We start from the raw sequence: 26,791 nt of genomic DNA on the forward strand, positions 1-26,791 counted from the left end.
TCCATGCTACTTATTTATATTATTTTTCATGTCAAGCTCCAGCAGTGATATGATTTGTGGTACATTATTGAAGAAAGTGTAAATCAAATTGATAATAATCCACAAAAATCGAGACTTCAACTTTGGAGTTGCAAATGAAAGCAAAACACTTGGGATATTTTATAAGTACATGGAATGTGAATGTTGTTGGTAAGACCATTGTTTATTATGCATCCCTAATTGCCCTTGAGAAGATGGGAGTGACCCATCTTCTTGAAATACCGCTGTCCATAAGATATAGGCACAAACACAATGCTGTTCGGGAGAGTTCCAGGATGTAGTCTTAGTGGCAGCAAAAGAATTGTGAATTTTTGGCAGTGTGTAGTGGTATTTCCATGTGCTTGCTGCCTTTATCCTTCTAGATAGTAAAGTCATGGGATTGGATGACTTTGTGAGTGGGGCAGTGCATATTGTGTAATGTACAGACTGCTGCCATTCTTCATGAAGAATGTAGACAATCATGTTTAAGGCAGTGGGTCGGGTGCTAATCAAGCAAATTGCCCATCTCAACATCTGATTTAGATTTCCCAGGCATACTTGAGATATCAGGCAGCAGTGCTTCTGAAATCTTCTGTCCTCACCCATAACATAAAAGAAAAGAACAATGAATGATTGATTTTTGTTAAATTTCCTCTATCAAACTCTTGGTCTCAGAATATACCTAACTAGATGGAAAATGAGTCAGAAAGGAGTGGTCTGATCATAACAGTTATGGGTAATGGTTTGCCTTTTTATATTCATGGGATTCTTCAATGTCATTTCTGTCCTACAAACAAAATATTACTAAGTCAAAAATGAATACGTTTTAGCAGTAGTATTCTAACTAACATAAATGATAAAAACATTTCTTACTAAAACAGAAGAATGCATTCATTTACTTGGCTCTCAGCAACAAATTCATGACTCCAGTTCCACTTACTAGAGTCCTGCCATATCTTAATCACTAATTATAGGGAAACAAGATGAGATTTTTCAAATAGAAGTTTAACCAACAAAGTAATAAGGATAATAACATATCAGAGACCATATAAATTTAGTGTTGGTTACCATGAAGACTTGGGGGCAATTCTCAAAAGCAACTGTAATGCTTAAGAATGACCAGAAATGTAGAGAAAAACTATACTGCTAAATAGCAGCATATTGATCATAATTGTCACAGATATTTATGCATTGGTCTTAAAATGATAATTGCATATTGCTAGTCATTGGAAGCCCAGATTTAAAAATTAAAACAATTTGACAGTGGAATGCTATGAGAGTGTCCTGATTATAACATTTAGACTTTCTTAAACTGTCAGACTGAAAAATGTACTTGAAAAACTTGCTTGAAAAATGCAAGGCTGTGGTTCAAATTTTGCATTATCTTGATGGCTACTCAAGTCATTATTCTTTACTTCTTTGTTTCACCTATTGTTTGTTGTTGAGTTCTAAGCCAGGTATTTATATTCCCAATAGTGCATTTTTAACCTCGCTGGATCACAATATGGTTACTGGCTTGCCTGCTGGTCTCAGAAACGTGCTTCCACTCTTTTAAAGGCATCAGCACGAATGGCATTTGCATGCTGAGATCAGCCAATCCTTGTTAATTCTCATGGCCTATTTCTGTAGTTGAAATTATGACTAGCTACTAAGGTTTTGAAACGGAAAAATATGGAAGTGAGCACCTGCCCAAGTATGTATTGATTGATAATCTCTCTAAGCGAGTCAAACAACCCAGAGGAATCTACAATGCATAGACTCATTTGATGGGCAGATGCTACGAATAAGCAGAAGTAGATGAGCAGTAATAGTTATTCCTAAATTAAGAAACAACTTTTTGGTCAGCTTTGCCATCTTCCTATCTTTCTCCTGAAATTGCCCACTGTCCATTTCTTCTGTGTTCCTAAAGTTGAGGAACATGAAAGCTAAAAGGCAACAGTTATATGAGGCACAAGAATGTGCTCTGGACAGGTAAATTGGGAATCCTGTAAGTAAACTGCAGGGTGGGAAGAGAAACTATTGTTGGAGTTATGTTGGCTATGGTTAGATAAGTGTAAGTACAATCAAACATGGTCAAGGTATACTTAGCTGGACAACAACAGAGGGACTTTGGAGTTGTACAGTTTAGTAAATTTTGCCAAAAGCTAAATATGTTGAGGAGAATGTGCATGGAAAATTTGCCATGATCACAGTTTTACACTCAGGGGAAGCTACATCCAGAATAGTAATCAAGATCAGAAAAATTTCTGACAATTTGCTAGCTGGCAACCTCTCAGTTGCTGCGACCCTTGATGACTCTGAATTTCCAGTATCCATGGAACAGGTATATGGAGCAACATTACATTGTCTAACCTTTGATGCTAATGACCCTGCTCCTGAAAGTTCGCATTGCAGCCAGCTCAAAAGCAACCTGACTGGCAGATGTTGTGCCTGCCTTATTGCAGCAGGACAATGAAATTTCCAGGCTCTTAACATTATTGCCAAGTTTTGTTGTCATCTAAAAGGAGCAGCCCAGCAAGTGGTAGACGTGGATACAATTACAACACTTAAAAGACATTTGGAAAAGCACATGAATGGGAAAAGTTTGGATGGATATGGGCCAGGAGCAGGCAGGTGGGACTAGTTTAGTTTGGGATTCTATTTGACATGGACTGGTTGGACCGATGAGTCTATTTCCCTGCTTTATGACTCTATAACTAATTCTCTCCACAATATATTGAAAAGATGAAATGTACATTCTGAAGTTAAAGTTTCACAGAAACAAATTTTAGGTAAAATCTGAGATCATGGCAATTATATATCTAAGTTCAAGGAAATAGAAGGGAATTTTTGTTCAAAAGGTAGACCATGCCAGTTCATTTTGACTGCATAATTGGAGCAAATTCATCCTTAATGTGATAACTAATCACCAAGGTATCTATGATTTATTCTTCAGATTGTGAAAAGAAAGAAAAATAGTCTTGATATTATTTAAAAAAAGGATGTAAATTGTCAAAATAAATTATTAGAAGTTAATTGCAATTGGAATTGTTACTAGCCATCTTTTTTATTCATTCATCAGATGTGGGCATTGCTGACTAGGATAATATTTATTGCCCATACTTAATGTCCCCGAGGGCAGTTTAGGTTGAATCATATTGTTGTGAGTTTGGAGTCACATATAGGCCAGACCGGGCAAGGATAGCAGATTTCTTTCGCTAAAGGTGATTATTGAAGTACATTGGTTTATCCAACAAGCAATTATTACAAGATTGTTTTGTGTATGCGTTAATCAAGTGTAAATTGTTAGGAAATTAGACATTTTTTTACCTATGTTTATTCCAGCATTGCTTTTTTCATACCCTGGTGATGGGAGAGTGTTTTCTAGATATCCAAACAGGGGTAAACTCTCCAACACAAAGATTAGTTTCTCTGCGATTGTGTCTTCATCTGTGGCAGACAGAAATTCTAATGCCAAGCTGGCTTGCGATCCCTCATCAACTGTAAACATACCTCCTACAAATGAAGAGGTAATTCTGTGTTATCAGATTAAAGGGAACTTTACTGTAACAATACAACAGTTAATCTCACAAAGATTGCAAAGAACATGATGGGCCAGTGATCAGGCTGAATTTTCCTGTGGGTTTGGGACCTGAATATTGGGGTGAAAAATAGATCCTGATTGTTTACCCATAGGTCTGCTGCTGCTGAATTCAGTAAAATTCTTCCCCTAAAGCACAGTTTGCAAAGTTTTCAGGTTGTGTACCAGTCAAGCTGTTTTGAATCCAGTTAGATTCAATTAGCCAGTCACGTCCAACCATCCCAAGAATTATTTGAATACTTCACACCAATTACTGCGTAAATGCAAGTAGAGTACAGTAAGCTATTGGGGCAAAAGTCATACTGATGACATCATCATATTAGATGGGAAATGCACTCAGAAGTCCGTGTGTCTATAAGTCTCTAAGGTGGCATTGCATACATTAAACAGCCATTAGCTGATTTAATACTGTACTTAAAAACTTGGACCATGCCAGTCCATTCAAGATATTGGCATGTTACTCACCAAATAACATGCAAGAAGGACACAGAAGTTGCATTTTTAAAGAGCGAGGCAACTAAGTCGCTTAATCTCGATAAATTCTGCTGTTGCAAAGTTTTAGGAACCAACATGGAGGACTTTTGAGGATATTGATTGTTCCCAGATTTTTCAAGGTGTTTTGCTCCATCTTCGGAGGAGGGCAGAGAATTTGGTGAAGTATTCCAATAAAGATCTGCAATTGCAGCACCTTTGGATCTATGACAATGACTAGAAGCTAGAGAGAGGAAAGATGTATGCAATATCATTTGGAATTGGACTCCTCCATGCCCCATTATAGAGACAGGAGGTGCTCTGACAGGTCAGCCAATGCAGCAATTCTGTGTGCACCCTCTCCTGTATACTGCTTCATCAAAATCTTCAGCTCTGTCCCCTGTAGCAACTGTGGCAGAGACCTCACCATCTAGTGAGTTGACACATGAGCCAGTGTTACCCTAGCCTGGCTTTATTTGAAAGGAGCCTCAAAGCAGAGTTTTGAGATTAGATTAGATTCCCTACAGTGTGGAAACAGGCCCTTTGGCCCAACCAGTCTGCACAAACCCTCCGAAGAGCAACCCACCCAGACCCATTTCCCTCTATGCACCTGATGCATGGCCAATTCACCTGATCTGCACATCTTTTGGACTGTGGGAGGAAACTGGAGCATCCAGAGAAAACCCACGCAGACACGGGGAGAACTTGCAAACTCCACATAGACAGTTACCTGAGGCTGGAATCGAACCTGGGACGCTGGTGCTGTGAGGCATGAGTGCTAACCACTGAGCCACCGTGCCGCCCCAAGCACAGAATTTAATTCAGAGCCACAAAAGGAAGATAAGGAGAAGGAACTAAGTGCTTTGGCCAAAAAGAAAGATTTTAAGGAGAGTATCAAATGAAGTGAGAGAAGTAGAAATATTTACAATTAGAATTCCAGAGTTTTGGGTCTTGGCAGCTGACAGTATGACCACTAATACTTTGGTCAATAATGGACTTCTGTTTGTCTTCACAAGGTTATACCTCAGAATTTTTATCAAAGATGGTGGACAAAAACAAAGGAGAAAGAGTTTTTAAAAACACAGATATTCTTAGGGTTTAGGTAAATATTTGTAATTTGGTTTCAAATTATTTTTAATGTGAGGACATGGGGTAAAATGATGTTTAGATATTTAGCTGATATTCCTGACTCTACCTAATAAAGTTTAATTAAGTTCACACAATATTGTAAATATGTGAACATTTCTAAAGCACTAAGATTTTTTTATATAAAGCACCAATGTAACTTTACATTTTTACGTATCTATCTAAATCAAAAACTGCGTGTGGGCGATTGCCCACAGCTCCCATATGGGGCCTCGCATCTGTGTTTGGTGGGAAACAGTATTTGCAGAATCTTAACTTTAAATGCAGTGGACTTGAACCTACCCGTGTATATTAATATTGCTTCCGACTACACAGTTTAGCAGATGGATTGTAGTGTCACCAATGACCTTGATCAGTTTTCTGCTTGAGTGGAATTTCAAAGTCCCTTGTTCATGTTAATCCTTACATCCTGCCTCATGATGTGGTGATAATAATATGTTGACTTCAAAAGATTTTACTTTAATTCTGGTCACTCATCTGATATAACACAATTTACTACTAAAGTTAACTCCACATTTTTACAATAAACTGGTTCAATATGTGATACTTAGTTATCTATGATATCATTTCTAGATGTTAAAGACTGTTTCTATTTGGCCATATATGCCTGGTTTAAAGTAAATTTTTGTTTTGATTAAGATCACTGCTGAGGCATGCAACATTTACCAACTATTTGGGTCTAGCACTAGCTCTAAGCACTTATTTGTAAGATGCTGTTCAGCTTTGAAGCCATATTCATCTTACCAAACTGCACAAATTAATCCCAAGCATTAAATTAGGTCTTACCACTACTACATCATCCAACATTGCAGGTTTTCTGCAGTGAATGGAGTTTATCTGCAGTGAATGATGTTTGTTAGAAAAATTAAGTTGATGTGATAGGATGTAAAAAATTACAAAATTAAGGATGCTAATGACAGCTTTACTTAATTTGAAAAATATAATGGTATGATTTCACCACCAAATCAGAAGAAGCTGGATGAAAAGATCAAAATGGAAAGGTCAACAGCAAAGTTAATACTGGTGTAATGGACACCTTCAATTGTGTAAACAGAAATCAGGCATATCCAAGTGGCTTTGAATTCAAGTTAGTAAACATAATTTGTGCTTGCTTTATGGTACAATACATCAGAGAGGTCATGGGAGGTGATGCATATTCTGACTTGGTAAAAGCAAGTAGCCATAGTAGTTGAGAGTGTATAGAAGACATGCTACACTTGGAGGATAGGAGTCAGAGAAAATCCAGTTCAACATAAAGGGAAAAGAAGGCCTTGGAAATGGTTTCCAATGGACCTTCTGAAGGTCATTGTATTGACTGGTATAAACAGTATGGACTGTACTGTAATCTACAATTGATCATTCCAAACCAATATAATGGACAAAAATAGGCTCTATAAGTTAAATGAACTGTAAAATAAAATACAGTCAAAGAAGTAGGTTTAAGCTGACAAATTCAACACTGATTTCAGGAAGCTCTTCTCTATGCAGTATCATCAACACATAAAATGCATTTGCAGTTAGAATAGAAGTGAAAGCCGCTGATCACTTAAGGACAACTAACTACTGCAACGAACATAACAATGTTAGTTTCATGCTCCATCTAACTATACCAATTACTTTTGAGATGTAAATGTTGTATACACAAAGACAAATAGTCGTTGACTAACCAACTTGAATTGTAGGAGGTTGATTATTGACTGGCATTACAGTGATGTTAAGGTCGTAGAAAGGGAGAGAGCCATGAAGTGGCACTGGTGGTGGGAGAGGTCCATCATAACAACAGCTGTCCACTGTGCCTGCTTCTGCGTCAGATACAATTACTGTGACAGTATCAATGCAAGGATTGTATCCTATTTCACCACCTGGAACAAACGAAGAGATTAACATACTTATAAGGTCGATATTCTCAACCAACACTAACATCACAAGCACACTCAACAGATTCTGAGTGAGTCTATAAATCTTATTAATTAATATATGATTTGACGCTCCCTGCTAAGAGTAAACCTATGCAGTGAAGCTGCATGGATGACTTATTTTATCTAGCAGTAGGCTTAAAGACCGGTGACATGCCTTAAAGGAAACTCTCAAATTTTGGTGATTGACTATTTATGGCATGAAGTTAAACCACTGGATTGAAAGCTCTAGATACAGAAAATGAAGGAGGAGGCAGGACATGTTTCTTTATAAAAAGAGTCATTTTGAAGGTAGTGTTGAAAAAGAGCATTTTCTTTGGGGCAGAGGTGCACCCTTTTGAAGACTCTGCTGTGTCTGCCTGTCTAGGCAGCAGTAACAGAGTAGGTGAATACAGCTTCAAGTTTGGGATTCGTCATAAGTATTTCCTAAGTATTTTCTACAACCACTTTTTGTCCTGCAGTTCTCTGAGAAGAAGAAGAAATCTCAAAGAAATGTGCATTTTAACAGACCTGTGTTCTTAAAAAGAATTTTTAAATTTCTGAAAATGCTAAGATGAGAAAAGCTACAGAATTAAAAGTTGGCACAAACGCAAGCAAAAATAAAACCAAACACTAAACATCGAACCAAGTAAATTACAAAATAAACCCAAAATATCAAAATATCATTTTTTCCCAAATCATTCTAAAACACATATCAAAAGCAAATAAGACCACGAGGTTACTTTGCCAAGGGCATTTACATGGCGCCTAAAGTCATGTTTCTGTGTTTCACGAGCTTTTCGATTTGATATTTGTTCTAAGTAGTTGCAAGGACTTTGAGCAATGTAACCCAATTGTGAAACGACAGAATGGTTCAGTTAGGCTAAGGTCAGGTCAAGGAACAAATTTCTCCTGCTGCATTGCTGCACTTTTCATGTGCATCAGAAAGTTACCTTTGTAGTCTTTCAGTGTTTTGTTTATATGAAAAAAAAACATTGGAAGGAAAAGCTAAGAAAATGTCACACATGGCCAAAGCAACTCAATTGATGAAGCAAGTGGAATATTGTTTTGTGCATCCGTTTCCTCATTAAAGTCAACACTATATTGTAATATCCCTACCGGTGTGCCAATAGGAGATTAAACCTTGGATAATATCCAGTTGTGAGAATTTGTCGACTGTGACGTCATTTCTTTTTATCACTCCATATGACGGTGAGCGAGCGATCATGTATGTCAGCTTCATGTCATTACTGTCAGTATCTGTAGCATAAAGATATTCAGAAGTAATGGTGACCCTTTCTCCTTCAGGACATTGGAGACTGGATTTCAAATGTTTCTGTAGCTCTGGAGGTTCATCGTTTATTGGTATAATCTTTAAAAAAAAACAGAGATAATGCATATCAAACATAAGCAGTCAGATTTTCATCTCCTCCAAAGGCTGTGGAAAGCCAGCAGTTAAACAGTGGGGTGGGAGTTGCCAACTCCTTTTAGAGTTCTCCTTGTAGACCAGGAGGAACAATATTCAAGGAAACCTTTAGTTCTTGCCTCTACTGATCGTAACCTTTCTCTCTCCAATGCTACTGGAGGCAGGCCTACCATACTTATGTCCTAATCTCTGGCATTGTTTCCTCCTGTGATTGCTTGTCTCCTCCTCACCATTAAGCCCCAATCTCCAGCCTTCCACACCCTCAAAATCAGGAGGAACCATCCTCAAGTGTCCCTAAGCAGTTGACTGGCTGCAGACCCGGAAATAAAGAAAAGAATTGTTATAAAGTCCTATTGTTAAATTCAGCAGAACCATAGAGTGCATGGCTTTGCTCTATTTTCTCCCAGGTGGTGTAACCCACCAACTCATGCCTACTCATTCTCCTCCCATCCTCTCACCTCTCCATACATATTGGGGCCTTAGAGTCTACATATAATGAATGGTCTGAGAAAGAAAGGTTGACCTTGATTGGTAACTGAGACGAGAGGCACTGATTATAGTTTTGGTTGGTCATAAAAGATACAAGGGTACTACAAAATCAAAGACTTTGAAAGAATAGGCTTTCAAAGATTACTACATCTCAGGAAATAGGCCCTTTCTTCTTCGGGTTTTCTTTTGTATCACCGTGTCGCACTGTATAAAGGTGATCAAGCAGACATTTATTAATCTGATTGGCCAACATTGAAATGAATTTTCCAGGTGAATTGAAGTATCCATGTACACCGACTGAAAGGTCCGTCAGTGTTGCGCTGAGCACAAATCCAGCTGCCTCACAGCGATAGTACACTTGGAGGTGGCCCTCAAAGATGGATTGAGAAAGGGAGTTGGGCATGAGGGGAGCCAGTAGTGCGAGAGGATGAATAGGGCTGAGGTAGTGGTACAGAATGGTTCCAGGGTGTGGGTGGAGGGCAAGCAGAACTAGGGCTGCCAGGAATAACATTTTGTTAATTTTTTTTCAAGGGTAGGCAACAATGTGGATTTGACGTTCCAATCAGATCAGCCAAGATCTTATTGAATGACAGATTAGGCTCAAGAGGCTCAGATTGCTATTCCTTGTTCATACGTTTGGGAGTGGAACAAGAATTTGTGTGATGGAGTTTAGTGGGGAAGTGTAAAGAGAGTTGGAGTCTGTGGGATGGCAGTGTGTCAGGGTACCAAGTGATTAAAGACCTGAGAGCTCTGAAGAAGAGTCATATCAGACTTGAGAAGACAGTTCTTTCTCCACAAATGTTGGCAGAACTACTGATGTTCTCCAGCATTCTCTGTTTGTTTCAGATTTTCAACAGATGCAGTATTTTGCTTTTATTAACAGAACTAAGGGAGTACTGGGATGAGGGGTGGGATGTGGTGGGGGAGGAGAAACAGTGGTTGGAGTGGCCTGGTAGTAGACTGTAGGATACTGAGGAGACACTAACAGAGGCTGCTGAGGATGATGGGAGAGGGTTGTCCAAGAATCCACCAGGAATCCTAAGGATGTGGGCATGTTTTCACATGTTTTGTTGACTTAAAGAGCAGCGCTCAACAATTAATTGACAAAGATTTGTTGAACCTGCAGAGCAATCAGTCCCAGTATTCACATTGCTAGATGCACAGCTTCAGATCGCAGCACAAGTGGGTTCCCTCGAAGTTGTGGTGCAGGTGCAGGCCTCAATAGCAATGAACCACTCAGCTCTCGCTGCTATTGACAATCATTCACTAACTCTTAAAAATGCATTTACCCTAGCAGTTCCCTTTTACACTACAACATTCTTGAAATTGTGAATTCTTCCCTGACATCAGAATAGAACCATAGTTTAGATTAGATTACTTACAATGTGGAAACAGGTCCTTCGGCCCAACAAGTCCACACTGACCCACCGAAGCGCAACCCACCCAGACCCATTCCCCTACATTTACCTCTTCACCTAACACTACGGGCAATTTAGCATGACCAATTCACCTAACCTGCATTGTGGAGGAAACCAGAACAAACCCACGCAGACACGGGGAGAATGTGCAAACTCCACACAGAGAGTCACCAGAGGCGGGAATTGAACTCGGGTCTCTGGTGCCATGAGGCAGCAGTGCTAACCACTGTGCCACCATGCCGCCCACACGGTTCTAACAGGTCTGCTCTCTCTCATTAGAGAATCAATTGTGGTGGTTTAATCTGAAGGTCACCATGTCTCAGATGAGAAGACAAGCTGAATCAAAGAGTTCTTCAAAGGAAACTCAGCTGATATGAGAATTGAACCCACACTGTTGACAGCAATCTGCATCACAACTGAGCTAACTGACCCTCCAGTAGGGCCATAGCTATTAAAGTTTCATGCAAACCTAGGTCTGGATTCCTGGAACTTAGAATGGCAGATTATTTAATTGAAATATTATGATGTTTCTCATGGTTTTGCCAGAATGGATGCTAAGAAAATGTGTCTCTTATGTTATGGAATAGATTCAAAATTCAGTCAATCCTGTATCTTGAAGGCATAGATCATCAAGTCTCATGTGACCTTTCAGTATCAATATACTTGCATTGCCTTCAGTCACTCTCTGTATCATGAGGTCTGTTTAATGTGTTCAGTCCAGTGTATGCATAGTAACATCAGTAAGCAGAGAACCTAGATTATGTGTCTAAGTCTGAGATACAGAAACCACGTAAATAGTTAATGTTTTAAGTACATTTCAAGGCATATGTTTTGACAAGGACCCAACTCGGTGATATCTATTATTCATATTAACACACAGAAAGCCACAGAATATATCAGCATCCCCTGACTGGGGAATCTAGAATATAATGGGCTGGCTTTTCCCATTTGTAGTTAAATTGTGATAGTGAGTGGTGTCATGGCATCCACTCTGCCATGGCCCGAATGAATTTTCTCAAGTAACCTTCCACTTTTCACCTCATTAGTTATGGAACTGAGATTTTGGGCACATTTCTTGGGAATCTCTGGTGAGCAAGATGCAAGTACTTGGCCAAGGTGGTGGCAGAGTAGCAGCACTGCGTTTGAGCTCCAGGTCCAGGCCTTGTCGACATCCATTTGCTTTCTTTGTTTTTTTTTCTTTTTGCTTTTGTTCTTTTTCTTTTTTTCTCTTTACAAGCTTTTTCCGGCATCTTCTGCAGGGCGAGAGCAAGCCAAGCCTCGAGCGAGTGCATGGCAGTAGCAGCAACAGAGTCTGCGAGACTGACGGGTCAGAAAGCTAGCCCAGTGCCGGGGAAAAAGCGAGCGCAGCACAGAGGGGAGAGAGTGAGCCCAGCACAAGGGAGAGAGTGAGCCCAGCACAGGGGAGAGAGTGAGCCCAGTGCAGGGGAGAGAGTGAGCCCAGTGCAGGGGAGAGAGTGAGCCCAGTGCAGAGGGGAGAGAGTGAGCCCAGCACAGGGGAGAGAGTGAGCCCAGCACAGGGGAGAGAGTGAGCCCAGCACAGGGGAGAGAGTGAGCCCAGCGCAGAGGGGAGAGAGTGAGCCCAGCACAGGAGAGAGAATGAGCCCAGTGCAGAGGGGAGAGAGTGAGCCCAGCGCAGAGGGGAGAGAGTGAGCCCAGCATAGGGGAGAGAGTGAGCCAACACAGAGGGGAGAGAGTGAGCCCAGCACAGAGGGGAGAGAGTGAGCCCAGCGCAGAGGGGAGAGAGTGAGCCCAGCGCAGAGGGGAGAGAGTGAGCCCAGCACAGAGGGGAGAGAGTGAGCCCAGCATAGGGGAGAGAGTGAGCCAAGCACAGAGGGGAGAGAGTGAGCCCAGTGCAGGGGAGAGAGTGAGCCCAGTGCAGAGGGGAGAGAGTGAGCCCAGCACAGGGGAGAGAGTGAGCCCAGCGCAGGGGAGAGAATGAGCCCAGCACAGGGGAGAGAGTGAGCCCAGCACAGGGGAGAGAGTGAGCCCAGCGCAAAGGGGAGAGTGAGCCCAGCACAGGGGAGAGAGTGAGCCCAGCATAGGGGAGAGAGTGAGCCAAGCGCAGAGGGGAGAGAGTAAGCCCAGTGCAGGGGAGAGAGTGAGCCCAGTGCAGGGGAGGGAGTGAGCCCAGCGCAGAGGGGAGAGAGTGAGCCCAGTGCAGGGGAGAGAGTGAGCCCAGTGCAGAGGGGAGAGAGTGAGCCCAGCACAGGGGAGAGAGTGAGCCCAGCGCAGGGGAGAGAATGAGCCCAGCACAAGGGAGAGAGTGAGCCCAGCACAGGGGAGAGAGTGAGCCCAGCGCAAAGGGGAGAGAGTGAGCCCAGCACAGGGGAGAGAGTGAGCCCAGCACAGGGGAGAGAGTGAGCCCAGTGCAGAAGGGAGAGAGTGAGCCCAGCGCAGAGGGGAGAGAGTGAGCCCAGCGCAGGGGAGAGAGTGAGCCCAGCGCAGAGGGGAGAGAGTGAGCCCAGCACAGAGGGAAGAGAGTGAGCCCAGCGCAGAGGGGAGAGAGTGAGCCCAGCGCAGAGGGGAGAGACTGAGCCCAGCGCAGAGGGGAGAGAGTGAGCCCAGTGCAGAGGAGAGAGAGTGAGCCCAGCGCAGGGGGGAGAGAATGAGCCCAGTGCAGGGGAGAGAGAATGAGCCCAGTGCAGAGAGGAGAGAGTGAGCCTAGTGCAGGGAGGAGAGAGTGAGCCCAGCACAGAGGGGAGAGAGTGAGCCTGGTGCAGGGAGGAGAGAGTGAGCCCAGTGCAGAGGGGAGAGAGTGAGCCCAGCACAGGGGAGAGACTGAGCCCAGTGCAGAGGGGAGAGAGTGAGCCCAGCGCAGAGGGGAGAGAGTGAGCCCAGCGCAGAGGGGAGAGAGTGAGCCCAGGGCAGGGGGGAGAGAGTGAGCCCAGCGCAGGGGAAGAGAGTGAGCCTGGCGCAAAGGGGAGAGAGAGGGAACCAACACTGGGAAGAGAGCGAACCCAGCACAGGGGAGAGAGCAGGCCCAGTGCTGGGGAGAGCACAAGCCCTGCATGGGGAGAGAGTGGTCCAATGTGGAGGGAAGAGTGTGAGCCCAGCACAGAGGGGAGAGAATGAGCACAGTACAGAGGGGAGAGTATGAGCCCAGTGCAGAGGGGAGAGAGCAAACCCAGCGTGGGGGAGAGCGCGGGCCCAGTGTGGGGGAGAAAGTGAGCCCAGCACAGAGGGGAGAGAGCAAGCCCAGTGTGGGGGAGACTGGGCCCAATGTGGAGGTAAAAACAATAACTGCAGATGCTGGAAAGCAAATACTGGATTAGTGGTGCTGGAAGAGCACAGCAGTTCAGGCAGCATCCAACGAGCAGCGAAATCGAGGGGAGAGTGTGAGCCAAGCACAGAGGGGAGAGCGTGAGCCCAGCACAGAGGGGAGAGCGTGAGCCCAGCACAGAGGGGAGAGCGTGAGCCCAGCGCAGGGGGGAGAGCGCAAGCCAAGCATTGGGGAGACCGTGGGCCCAGTGTGGAGGGGAAAGTGAGCACAGCGCGGGTAGAGAGAGCAGGCCCAGCTCAGAGGGGAGAGTGAGCTTGGTGCAGAGGAGAGACAGCAGGCTGTGCTGGGAAGAGAGTGAGCCCATTGAGGGGGAGAGAGTGGGCCCAATGTGGAGGGGACAGTGAGCCCAGTGCGGAAGGTATTGAGCCCTGAGGCAACGTCAATGAGGTAGATTTAGTGTAAAAGATGGTGCCTGAGGATCGGCGATTTCGCCGTTGGCTATATCCAGCGTTGGTCACAGCAGGATGGCACCATGGCAACATTGACTGCAACGATAGTCTCCAACGTTGGTGGATGCAACGTGGGTAGTGGCAAAGCTGAATTGGCCCAGTGGTAAAAGACAGTGCCCGAAGATCAGCAACTTCAATGTTAGTTGGGTCTGGCGAGGTGAGAGTGATTCTCAGCCAGTTCAGAAAGCATGCATCGATGGACTTCTCTTTAAGCTATATTTTTTCCTTTTCTCTTATTCTTAAATTATCAAAATGGTGCAGGATTATGGTGACAAATGAAAGCTTTTCACTGTATTTTGTTGTGTCTCACTGTCAAATACATGTGACAATGTATGTTGGGATGGTCTAGCTTTCAAGGTTCTGGCATCATAATTAAATTTCACATTATATCAGATGCTTCAAGCTCGGAATTACCCCTCCCACTATCATACTTGACCCTAATCACTGAGGCAATGTCCCAGCAAAAGGCAAAGTTTGTTCCCTGTTTCTAGGTCAGAGATTTGGAAGTGCAAGTGGATGAGATAGTGGAGAAGAAGGTAGTCCTCTTCCCTTTGACCATCACAGGAGGTTGAGCTGGCCAGAAAAGAACAGGATAGCTCATGTAGGGATGGGAAGATACTAATGGGCATTAATAAGATTACCTATATTACACTAATCTGATATACACATCACCAGCGCATTTCTAATGCTGGTCTGTGAAGAAACACTAAAATGCCCCCTCTCAAGTAGATTGTTATGGACTTGAAGTCAGCTACATTTGTCTAAATGCAGGCATGAATACAGAGTGCGGCTGGTGGGATTTCAATGTCAAGTTGTGTGGTGTTTTGCAGAAGACTATGATTTGGTGAGCTGCAGCTACTAATATTCTGTCTGTTTTACCTGTCGTGTTTTTGCACAATCCAGACTCTTGCATGGAGTAGAGAAGAATTGGGATTGTAATGCAAATAGTGTGCATTGGGTTATGAGATGGAAATACATGGGAAATAAGCTTGTGGCCATCGACAGTGAGATTTTGAAGTCACTATTAAAGATCTGAGAGGAAAATCATGCAAGTTTTCATCAGTGTCAAGAATATGATATTTTTCTTCCAATCTTGCACTGTTTAATCACCTCACTTGCCATTACTATTGTCAGAGCAGGGTAGTGAAAATTCCATCCGATGTCATAATCTCAATACAATGATTGATTATTTAAACTAAGAGGAGGAGAAGTGTCTTCATTTCAAGGGTTGTAAAACTTTGTAATTTTCTACCCTTCAATGATTAGATGCACATTCATTGAGTCAGTTCAAGACAAATATTGCTAAATCTTCGGTACTGCATTTATTACTGAATATGAGGATAGGACAGGAAGAAGCATTAGCCATGATCTTACTGAATGATAGAGCGGGCTCAAATGGTCATTATCTTACTCTGCCTTTTCTTATAATATTGTTATGCACTTGGGTCTAATATAGAGATGTCTTTTCACTTAGAACATAGAACGTAGAACATAGAAGAATACAGCGCAGTACAGGCCCTTTGGCCCTCGATGTTGCGCCGATTCAAGCCCACCTAACCTACACTAGCCCACTATCCTCCATATGCCTATCCAATGCCTGTTTAAATGCCCATAAAGAGGGAGAGTCCACCACTGCTACTGGCAGGGCATTCCATGAACTCACGACTCGCTGAGTAAAGAATCTACCCCTAACATCTGTCCTATACCTACCACCCCTTAAATTAAAGCTATGCCCCCTCGTAATAGCTGACTCCATACGTGGAAAAAGGTTCTCATGGTCAACCCTATCTAAACCCCTAATCATCTTGTACACCTCTATCAAGTCACCCCTAAACCTTCTTTTCTCCAATGAAAACAGCCCCAAGTGCTTCAGCCTTTCCTCATACAATCTTCCTACCAAACCAGGTAACATCCTAGTAAACCTCCTCTGTACCCGTTCCAGTGCCTCCACATCCTTCCTACAGTATGGCGACCAAAACTGCACACAATACTCCCGATGCGGCCGCACCAGAGTCTTATACAACTGCAACATGACCTCAGGACTCCGGAACTCAATTCCTCTACCAATAAAAGCCAGTACGCCATATGCCTTCTTCACCGCACTATTTACCTGGGTGGCAACTTTCAGAGATCTGTGTACATGGTCACCAAGATCCCTCTGCTCATCCACACTACCAAGTATCTGACCATTAGCCCAGTACACCATCTTTTTGTTACTCATACTAAAGTGAATCACCTCACACTTACCCACATTGAACTCCATTTGCTACCTTTCTGCCCAGCTCTGTAGCTTATCTATATCCCGCTGTAACCTGACACATCCTTCCTCACTATCAACAACTCCACCGACTTTCGTATCATCCGCAAACTTGCTCACCCAACCTTCTAGCCCCTCCTCCAGGTCATTTATTAAAATGACAAACAGCAATGGTCCCAAAACAGATCCTTGCGGAACACCGCTAGTAATTGCACTCCAAGATGAACCTTTACCATCAACTACTACCCTCTGTCTTCTTCCAGCCAGCCAATTCCTAATCCAAACCTCCAATTCACCCTCAATGCCATACCTCCATATTTTTTGCAGTAGCCTACCATGGGGAACCTTATCAAACGCCTTACTAAAATCCATATACATCACATCTACCGCTTTACCCTCGTCCACCTCCTTAGTCACCTTCTCAAAGAATTCAATAAGGTTTGTGAGGCACGATCTGCCCTTCACAAAACCATGCTGACTATCCTTGATCACATTATTCCTATCCAGATGTTCATAAATCCTATCCCTTACAATTCTCTCTAAGACTTTACCCACAACAGAAGTGAGGCTCACTGGCCTATAGTTACTAGGGTTATCCCTACTCCCCTTCTTGAACAAGGGAACCACATTTGCTATCATCCAGTCTCTGGCACTATTCCTGTAGACAACGAGGACATAAAAATCAAGGCCAATGGCTCTGCAATCTCCTCCCTTGCTTCCCAGAGAATCCTAGGATAAATGCCATCAGGACCAGGGGACTTATCTATTTTCACCCTTTCCAGAATTTACAACACCTCTTCCCTACATACCTCAAAGCCGTCCATTCTAATTAATTGTGACTCAGTATTCACATCAGCAACAATGTCCTGTTCCTGAGTGAATACTAATGTCGTTCAGTGTCTTCCCAATCTCTTCAGCCTATAGGGGAAAGCTAGCGTTGTGATATAAGATAGTCCTGAATAAATCCAAGAAGGAATTCAGGAGAAACCTCTTTACCTTGAGGTGGCTAGAATGTAGAACTCACTACCACAGCAAGCAAGAAGCTAGGCAAGCACATGACGAGAGTAAAGATGGGTCGGTTGATGAGGTGAGATGAAACAGTATAGGAAGAAGCTCATATGGAATTAAACAAAGCATGGACTTAGTGGGCTGTTAATGCTCTGTAATACTTTAAAACTCACAAAGCAAAACTCCTCACTACAGTATTTTTAGACACTGTCTTATTAGCGTGGAGAAAAAAAGATTGAACTATATATCATATAATACTCACATAGGGATCAAACTGCACCTTATTGTTGTGTAATGTTATCTAAAGCTTTTTGATGAATTCTTCTCATATGTTACAACATATATTGACACATTCCTTTTGTCCTTACCTTTACTTTCAGCACCTCATCTGCAGTGTTAAATCCATCTGTAGCTGTAAACACAACTAAATCATGCAGTGTTTCTGAATCATCATGTTTGTACCTGTGAACAGAGTGGAAATGACGCCACAAATTAAAACAACACAATCATAAGGGAAAAAACAAACAACAGTTCAAGTGTTACCTTCTATGGACACAAGTTCAAATTGCATCCATACCCTATAATTACTGACAATAGACAGTAACATTCATAATTTCACATGAAACTTGTTGAAAAAAATCTTTTAATTTTATCTAAAAATAAAACGGTCTGTACCTTATTCAAAAAAATACATACAATGCACTGGCCAAATCACACAATGGGACAACTGTGAACAACATCACAGCAAAGCACTCATCTGATTGACAAGTCGGAAACAGATTGTATCAATGTCAGCAGCTATTGTAGATATGAGGAAGAACGCTCTGCCACTGAATAAATCTTATCTGAAAGTTTATAATGAGTGAATCAGTGTGTCAGCTAGCTCGCATATTTGCTGTCAGAGTGTCTGTATCTTTATCTAAACATGCTGTATAATCATCGTAAAGAAGAACATTGCAACATTTCTGATACAAAGTTATTTCTTTTAAACTGAAAGCTTGACAGTAATGGGTTAGAAACTGACCCTTCACTTTGGACAATAGCAGTAAGGAGCCCAAATCTGCTAAAGCAGTCGGCTGGATACTTCAACGGCTTTCAGTTTGTAACTCCACTAGCATTTTTCCAGTGACCTGTGGCAGATTAATGGGGAATGACATGGGGGGAGGGGGTGTGCTGCTATTGGGCCTGATGGATTTTTGTAGGTCCTGGACGAACTCTTCTGCTCATCCTTCTTTTGTTCTGTTTTCAAAACTACACCCATGAGTTTAGGTACAACACAGATTGCTTAAAGAGAATACAAGTTCAAGACATGTCTTCAGACTTGGCTACCTTATCACATAGCAAGATGAAATTCTACAATTGATGATAATTATAGGCATACCAGACTAACTTTACTGTTACATTATTCACAGATTATTCTATTGCCTAATGCTAGTCAGTCCATTCCACTTGCTTCTCTGCAAAAGATTTTTTTCTTTCCTTCTCTTAACTCCACCCACACTGTACTATTTCTGCCCACTGAGGTTCAGTTCCATGAGATCATTGCAAGTTTGCTACTAATCAAGCCCTTATACGACAGTCCTGACCCCAAAGAATCCTGAAAAATAAAGCAAAAGAAAGCTTTAATATGATGCCTCCTGAAGGATTCACAATTTCTGTAGAAAGTAGTTCTGGTGTGTTCCAATGTTGGCTAACATTTCTTTTAATGCACTTTGGAAATTCACTGGAAACTGGAGACTATCTAACATAGTGATGGCATAATTTGATGTCTCCAACTTGACAGAAACACAGGAAAAGAATTTACCAATAATCTGTTGCTTAGATTGATCCAGAAGGTGTTGTAGAAATTACACTGAAGTGTATTTTGCAAAATGAGTAGGGCCCAAGGTGTAAATGGACACACCAATGAAACAAGAAGTGCCACCTCTAACTATATTTCATTTCAGAACCATGTTCTGTGAAATAATTCTTTCTGGAGCTGCAGCACTATCAAGTGTAATTAAGACAAGTTATGAAAACCTCAGCTTTGCTTGTAATTAACTGGGATTTTTCACTGGGATTCCCAATTGAATGATTTGTTCAATTACATAATGTCATCTCTTGCATCTCTGGTTCTTCCAGGATAATTTTTAATTACTGTGAATTCCCAGTCGATGTTTGGCAGCAAAATATTTCTGGCTGCTCCAGGAGCTGAACCAGCCTAAAACAATTGTCCCATATAATGTGAATATTTTCTATCCAACCACCCATGCTTTTTGAATCCAAATACACTGAAGGGTGTACCCTACAATTGGTATTATTCATTGATCATATATAAAATCAAGAAAAAATGACTCACAACTGGTATATCTGATCTTATTTACTAAGCAACTCCTGTTCCTTCTAGGTTTACCTATAATATTTTTTGACTAAAACTTTTAAGAAGTACAGAGGTGTTGTTCAATCCAATCTATTCTTTGTCCTTTCAGTTCAAAACATCTCTTTTATTTGTGTCTTGGTTATGATTAGAAAGTTTTAGCTTGGCAACATGCAGTGTACATACCTGATTTTAAACTCACATAAACATTCTGAAAGTAAATAAACGGACAACAATCGAGATTTTCCATTAAAGTGTGATGACCATCATGATGACAGGCAAGGTGCACCTCCCTGCCCCAACAACATCTTTGCCCACCTTACCACCTTCCCCGCAACTTCTTTGGAAGTGACTATCTTGGTCAACATGCAACCTTTTAAGAATCACAAATTGAGAAAATTGAGCTAGCATGCATCACCTGACTTGAAAGGATTTGAGGTCATCAAGTGTAAACATATCCCCTTCCTGCATGATGTTTCCTTGCAGTTCAATATCTCCATGCTGTGGTTTTTGTTTCAACTGAATTCGGAGATCCTCATGAATCGTATCCTTATCTGTCACCATCAGGTTATCTGCAGTGATCATGCAACTTGAACCTTCCTCAGCTTTTATTTCATTAGTGAAAATCTAACAAAAAGAACCAACAAAATGTTCACTTTGCAAATTTCAAATGCAAATCCAAATTCAAAAAAGCAGTTTTCAGAATAAATATGAAAGGGGAGGAGAAAATGAAAAACAACAACAAAAAAAAGATGTTTATTCTTGGTGAGGCAGTGGCCCACTGGTATTATTGCTGGACTGTTTATTGAGACACCCAAGTAATGTTCTGGGGACCCAGATTCAAATCCTACAACAGCAAATAGTGGAATTTAAATTCAATAAAACTATCTGTAATTAAGAATCTAATGATGATTGCTAATCCATTGTCAATTGTCAGAAAACCCCATCTGGTTCACTAATGTTCTTTAGGGAAGGAAGCTACCATCATTACCTGGTCTGGCCTATATGTATCTCGAGACTGACAGCAATGTGATTGACTCTAACAGCCCTCTGGGTAATCAAGGATGGGCAATATACTCTGGCCTCACCAGCAACATATTCCATGAATGAACTTTTTTTTAAAAATTACAACATGTGCTTTTAGAATGTCTTCCATTTAACAAATGTCAAAAGTACTATAGCAGGCTGTAGAGAAGAGTGATAAGCAGAGTTGGAAGAGTAAATTCTGTATGCTGGGTCATAGAGTTGGAAAAAAATGCCAGAGAACAATTTGAAAATGAATAAATTTAATGCGTTAGTGAACAAGGCAACCAATTGAGGTCAGTGAGAATGGGCCAACAGCATTGTCTCAGTAATTGGTATCATAAGAGAAACAGAATTTTCAATAAAATTGTTTTAAGATGCATTTCAGGCGACTTGTAGAGGGAGCCTTAGAGAAATCAAATCAAGACATTATGTTTAAAGTCTTCCACAGAGGCAGGCAAGAATGGCTGCTGTTAGTTAAGAAGACTCCTAGTGAGAGATTCAGCATGGAGTATGAAACTTAGTTAATAACAGACTGTTGGAGTGCTCAGACACTGAATTCAGTCTGAGGGAGCTACTTGAAAAGTGACTGCTGTCAGCATGAAGTTTCTAGTGAAAGCTGAACAGGAACCCAATATTTGAATACCTGAGTTAAAATAATATAGGAAAGAATTTCATGCTATGGCCTTAAGTGTGTATATGTTATTAGCCTACAGCATAATTGCAAAAATAACAGTTTTGTGCAAATAATTGCAAGAACAATGAGAAAAGTGGGTAGTAAAATATTTTGATCAAAGATAGAAAGATTGATGCCCACAATCTGATTCTACTCCAGTAAGCATGAGTAGTGGACCTATATTGCATTCTTTCTCCTCACCCTCCAACACCATGAATACTTGTCAAGTGTAATTCAAATAAGGAAATCTTCACTCTGCCTCAGATTATCCATTTACCTCAGTAGGAGAGGTCCTGAGCAGTCCGTCTTCTGTCAGTTTTTGATTTTGTATTCAGAATTATAGAATTTACAGGACAGAAGAAGGGCATTTGACCCATCATGTTTGTACTGGTTTTGGAAAGAGATAGTCAGTTAGTCTCACTATCAAGCATTACCTCCATAGCCTTCAACTGAATTATAGAAGATGGCAAATTTCAATTAGTGAACAAATTGACACAATTAGCCCTGAATCCACCATAATTCAGTCGTGGTTCAGGAATTAAATGGGGATCACATGGCATTCCCACAGCCTCAAAGATTGGAGTAGGTGAAATAGTTTGTTTTGCTAAAATTATTAGTTAGCAGGTAAACTGATATATACACAAATGAGGTAAATGGAAGATTAATAAGTTTGCTATTTTTAAAATCAAAGTACTGTGCATTCTACAAATCTTAAAATGAAAATTCAAATTACCAACATACATGATTACATCTCTTTCAATGTTGATGCTCCCGAGTGATTATCCAACATTATTGGTTGTTATTATTAATATGCTTTCATATTTAAGTCTCCCACTATCTGAATAAATGGCGATTAATGTCTGATGTATGGTAAATGACATTTTATGTGGGTGAACATAGGGTAATGAGACCACAGAGGGGAAATAACTGCAGGATATAAACTTGTAATCATCATTACTATTGCTCTTTTCAATAACTATCTTGTATTATATGCCTTAATCCTTTAAATAGTTTTCTAAATAAATATTTTATCATAATTCATCTAATCCAAATGTTTTCTAATTAACATCAATACATCATGACTTTTTTAAAAGTAAGCAGTTTATTATGTATTTTAAACACACAACAAGAAAATCAGATCATTCTGGTATAAATAATCTGGAATGCTGCAGCAGGAAAAGTTTAATTGCCTTTGGGGCTGGATTTATAAATGATTGAAGAGATCCTGTAGAATGCATGGGTTAAAAAAAACAATTTTAAATAAATAAATGATTTTCTCAAGGATCTATTTCATATTGTTCAATAGCAAACTGTTGCTGCTCTCCCATACCTCAGGTGGTTGGTTGTCCACAGGAATGATGGTGATGTTAAAGACAATTCCAGTCACGATGCCTCCTTGCTGATCCTTGACAGAAAATATGAACTGCACCAATAACGGATGAGGCCCGATATCCTCGAGAGGAGGCATGTACGCTACTTTCATGTGGTTCACCGCATGCTGGAATGTAAAATTAGCAAGTGAGACAAATGCAGAAAGCTTGAAAAACAAAAGAAATACCACAATGTCAGGAATTTCCCATTGATTACAGGGCATACATAAAATCAGTACATGACTGGCATGTACATGTACAAAAAAAGTATTTTCAGGAAAGTTAACTATGTGATGCATCAGTTCCAAGGATGGAGCAAGGCATTCAACAGCATTCATTTGCTGCATTGTGCCAAACTTGCAGTTTGGACTGGGGTATCAAATGGACAATATGTAACTTGGCTGACCATTATACATAAATCATCCGAAAATTCTTTTCAGGTCAATGAGCATCATGAGTTCCCACTCTCCTCACACCCATTTTATGCTCTTCCAAAGTTGAAATTTCTTGCCAGCTTCTCCCACTTGTATTGTTAACATCTGCTGAAAGGTTTATATAATCATTGGATACATGCTAATGTATAAGGAAATAAGTCAAAACTTTACTTTGTCTTTATGAGCACTGCAGGACAGATATTATTTCTATATTCTTGTGTGAGGAAGAAAAAAGGAGCTAGACAAGCATCCTGCTTTTGATTACTATACAGATACATCTGGAAAATGAGTGGTCTTAGGTAGCAGATGATAACAAGATTGGACACAGTTGTGCTGATTTCAACAGTCCAAGAGTCTGCTGATGCTCAATATCTACAAGAAAGATTTGTTCCAAAGTGTGTCCAGAGGCTCTCTGATCATTCATAGTGTGTGACATCTCCTTTAGTAATAGGGGCAGGGAGGCATGACATTTCTCAGGAAATTTAAAAAAGAAGGTTGAACAGATTTTTTTTTTTACAAACAAGGTAAAAAATACTTCTAAATTGCCAGAGAAAAAGCATGAAATAGGCAGAATAAATTGGATCAAGGAGACACTTCTGGAGAAAAAGAGATTGAGACATATGGTGAGAAGGTGGGTATGTAGGTACATCTGCCAAATAGAGAAAGGTTTGTAGGACGTATTGGCCTTCTGTTATTCCTGAATGTTATTATGCTCTTGAATTCTTATCTCCGTATGTGTAAAAGCTTTAATGTTAATTCTTTCATTGCAATCAGCAGTGATTTTTTAAGCTGGAAATTGCTTTAAAAAGATTAGTTTTGATTTATGACAAACAATAACTTTAAATATTGTAAGGTCTGTTGTGTTGAAAATTTGCCTCTCAGCATTAGAGGCTTGGTGTATTATGGCAGCTTTGTACATCAATGATTGAAGCAAAAAGTGCTTTGGAACAGAAATAGAAAATTCTGAAAAACGTTAGCTGGTCAGGAAACATCTGTGAAGAAAATAGCTTTTCAGACGTAGATATGTCTAAACATTTTGAAGAATGGTCTACAACTAAAACATGAACTAGTCTGGTCCATTTGCAAATAATGCTTAACTCGAAGGTGTTGCCAACATTTTGTGTTTCATTTCAGATTGCCAGTATCTGTAGGTTTTCTCCAATTGGTTTGGAGTTCACCCACTGAAGGATAAATGGGACTCCTGGTGCTGGAGAAATTAAACTTGGAGAGTAGGAAGAATGATAATCCAGTTTGTGATCATTCTGAGCAATCTACAAATCAAGGGAACAGGAAGTAATGTAGGCAGTTCTTAATAACCGGCTAGTGAGGTGTGTTCTTTGGGTTGGATAGAATTAAATGCAATAACATTCCTGTACAGAGAATGAATTAAATAGGCCAGAAATTGTCTTTGCAATCTTCAAACTATTTATATGAAATGTGAAATAAATAAACAGCTTGTGATCATTCATTTCCATTGTATATTGGGAGATAATGAAGGAACAGAATTCCAACCTGAAAAGTATATCAACTGAAGGATGTACAATCTCCAAATTGCCCATAGTGTTAGGTGCGTTAGTCAGAGGGAAATGGGTCTGGGTGGGTTACTCTTCAGAGGGTCAGTGTGGACTTGTTAGGCCGAAGGGTCTGTTTCCACACTGTAGGCAATCTAATCTTATCTAATCTGAATGGGAAAACTATTAATGGCAGGGCCCTGGGAGTGTTATCGAACATAGGATCCCTAGGGGTTTGGGTATATAGTGGACTCGCAGGTATACAGGGTAGTAAAGGAGGCATTTGGCACATTTACCTTCATTGGTCAGAACATTGAGTATAAGAATTGGGACATAATTTGTGGCTTTACATGACAATGGTGAGGCCACTTTTGTATACAGTTCTGGCCGCCCATCTATTGGAAGGATATTGTTAAATTGGAACGACTACAGAAAAGATTTACAAGGATGTTGCCTGAACTAGAGGGTTTGAATGATAAGGAGAGACTGGATATGGAAAAACACACATATATGATTCCATCTATATCCTATATATCCTTGCTTGGAAATATATCTCTATTCCTTCATCATGACTTTGCAGATGATGCCAGATCCTGTGGATGAGTGAACCATTAATAACTTTAAGAACATCATTCAAAGCCTTTTAGCTCATTGTGTCCATGCGCAGGATGTCACAATTGATGCTTTAGCTGTGAAGCCTCATGTGGTGTAATCACAAACGGTTGCACAGATGGTTTGTGCAATTGGGGGAGCAACATTCCAATCCTACCCTTATATGGTGTATAGCTTGCAGGCTTTATTAAATTAGCAGCCATCAGTCTGAACTATAGATGTTGAAGTCAAAAAGTGTGGCACTGGAAAAGCACAGCAAGTCAGGTAGCAGGACAGTTGACGTTTTGGGCATAAGCCCTTCATCAGTAATGTGAAGGTGGAAGGGGGCTGAGAGATAAATAGGAGGGTGGGGTGGGGGTGGGGGAAGATAGGTGTGAAGGCGATAAGGGGATGCAGGTGGGAGGTAGTTGTGATAGGTCGGTGGGGATAATGGAGCAGATAGGCGGGAAGGAAGATGGACAGGTAGGACTGGTCAAGGGGGGAGTGTCGAGTTGGATGGTTGGTTCTCGGATGAGGTGGGAAGAGGAGAGATTTGGAAACTGGTGAAGTCAATGTTGGTGCCATGTGGCTGTAGGATCCTGAGGCGGAAAATGAGGTGTTCTTCCTCCAGTTTGTGGGTGGCTTTGATTTGGCAGTGGATGAAACTCAGGATTTGCATGTCCTTGGAGAAGTGGGAGGGGGAATTTAACTGGTTGGCCACAGGGTGATGGGGTTGTTTGGTGTGTGCAACAAAAGGTGTTCCCTGAACCACTCCGTGAGTTGGCATTCTGTCTCCCTGATGTACAGGAGACCACATCAAGAGCAATGGATGCAGAAAAATGAGGTGGGCGGACGTGCAGGAAAATCTTCGCCAGATCTGAAATTATCCTTTAGGGCCTTGGACGGAGGTGAGAGGGGAGGTGTAGGTATGAGGTTTTAAATCTTGTGTAGCGACACAGGAAGGTACCAGGTGTGGAGGGTGGGCTGGTAGGGGGCATGGATCTAACGAGGGAGTCGCAGAGGGAATGGTCTCTGCAAAATGCTGATAGGGGTGGGGTGGAAAAAACAACTCTTGCGTTGGACTTTGACTGTAGGTGGTGATAATGGTGGAGGATAATTCGCTGTATCCAGGTATTAGTTGAGTGGAAGGTGAGGCCCGGGGGGGGTGCGGGGGGGCGGTTGTGGGGAGGGGGGGGGGCTTCTATCCTTTTCTATCCTTGTTGTGGTTGGAGGGGTGGATTTCGAGGGTGGAGGTGCAGGAAGTGGAGGAGATGTGCTGGAAGGTATTGTTGATTATGTGGAAAGGGAAATTGCAGTCCTTGAAATAGGAAGACATCTGGGATGTCCTGGAATGGAATTTCTCCTCCTGGGA

At 41.5% G+C, this 26,791-nt stretch overlaps 1 protein-coding gene across 3 annotated transcripts in view; it reads right to left on the reverse strand.

Annotated features, from left to right (window-relative positions):
• Positions 1–26,791, reverse strand: part of frem1b (Fras1 related extracellular matrix 1b) — a 195,636-nt gene that overhangs the window by 82,032 nt on the left and 86,813 nt on the right. For all 3 annotated transcript variants that reach the window (XM_072574234.1, XM_072574233.1, XM_072574232.1), the window contains 6 exons: positions 22,844–23,011; positions 20,233–20,441; positions 17,827–17,920; positions 8,230–8,482; positions 6,883–7,077; positions 3,328–3,513 (listed from right to left, as the gene is read on the reverse strand). In XM_072574234.1, the coding sequence (XP_072430335.1) occupies positions 3,328–3,513; positions 6,883–7,077; positions 8,230–8,482; positions 17,827–17,920; positions 20,233–20,441; positions 22,844–23,011 (1,105 nt within the window). The remainder of the gene's footprint in view (positions 1–3,327; positions 3,514–6,882; positions 7,078–8,229; positions 8,483–17,826; positions 17,921–20,232; positions 20,442–22,843; positions 23,012–26,791) is intronic.

This window comes from Chiloscyllium punctatum, chromosome 7 (assembly GCF_047496795.1).
Source record: "Chiloscyllium punctatum isolate Juve2018m chromosome 7, sChiPun1.3, whole genome shotgun sequence".
Lineage (NCBI taxonomy): Eukaryota > Metazoa > Chordata > Chondrichthyes > Orectolobiformes > Hemiscylliidae > Chiloscyllium > Chiloscyllium punctatum.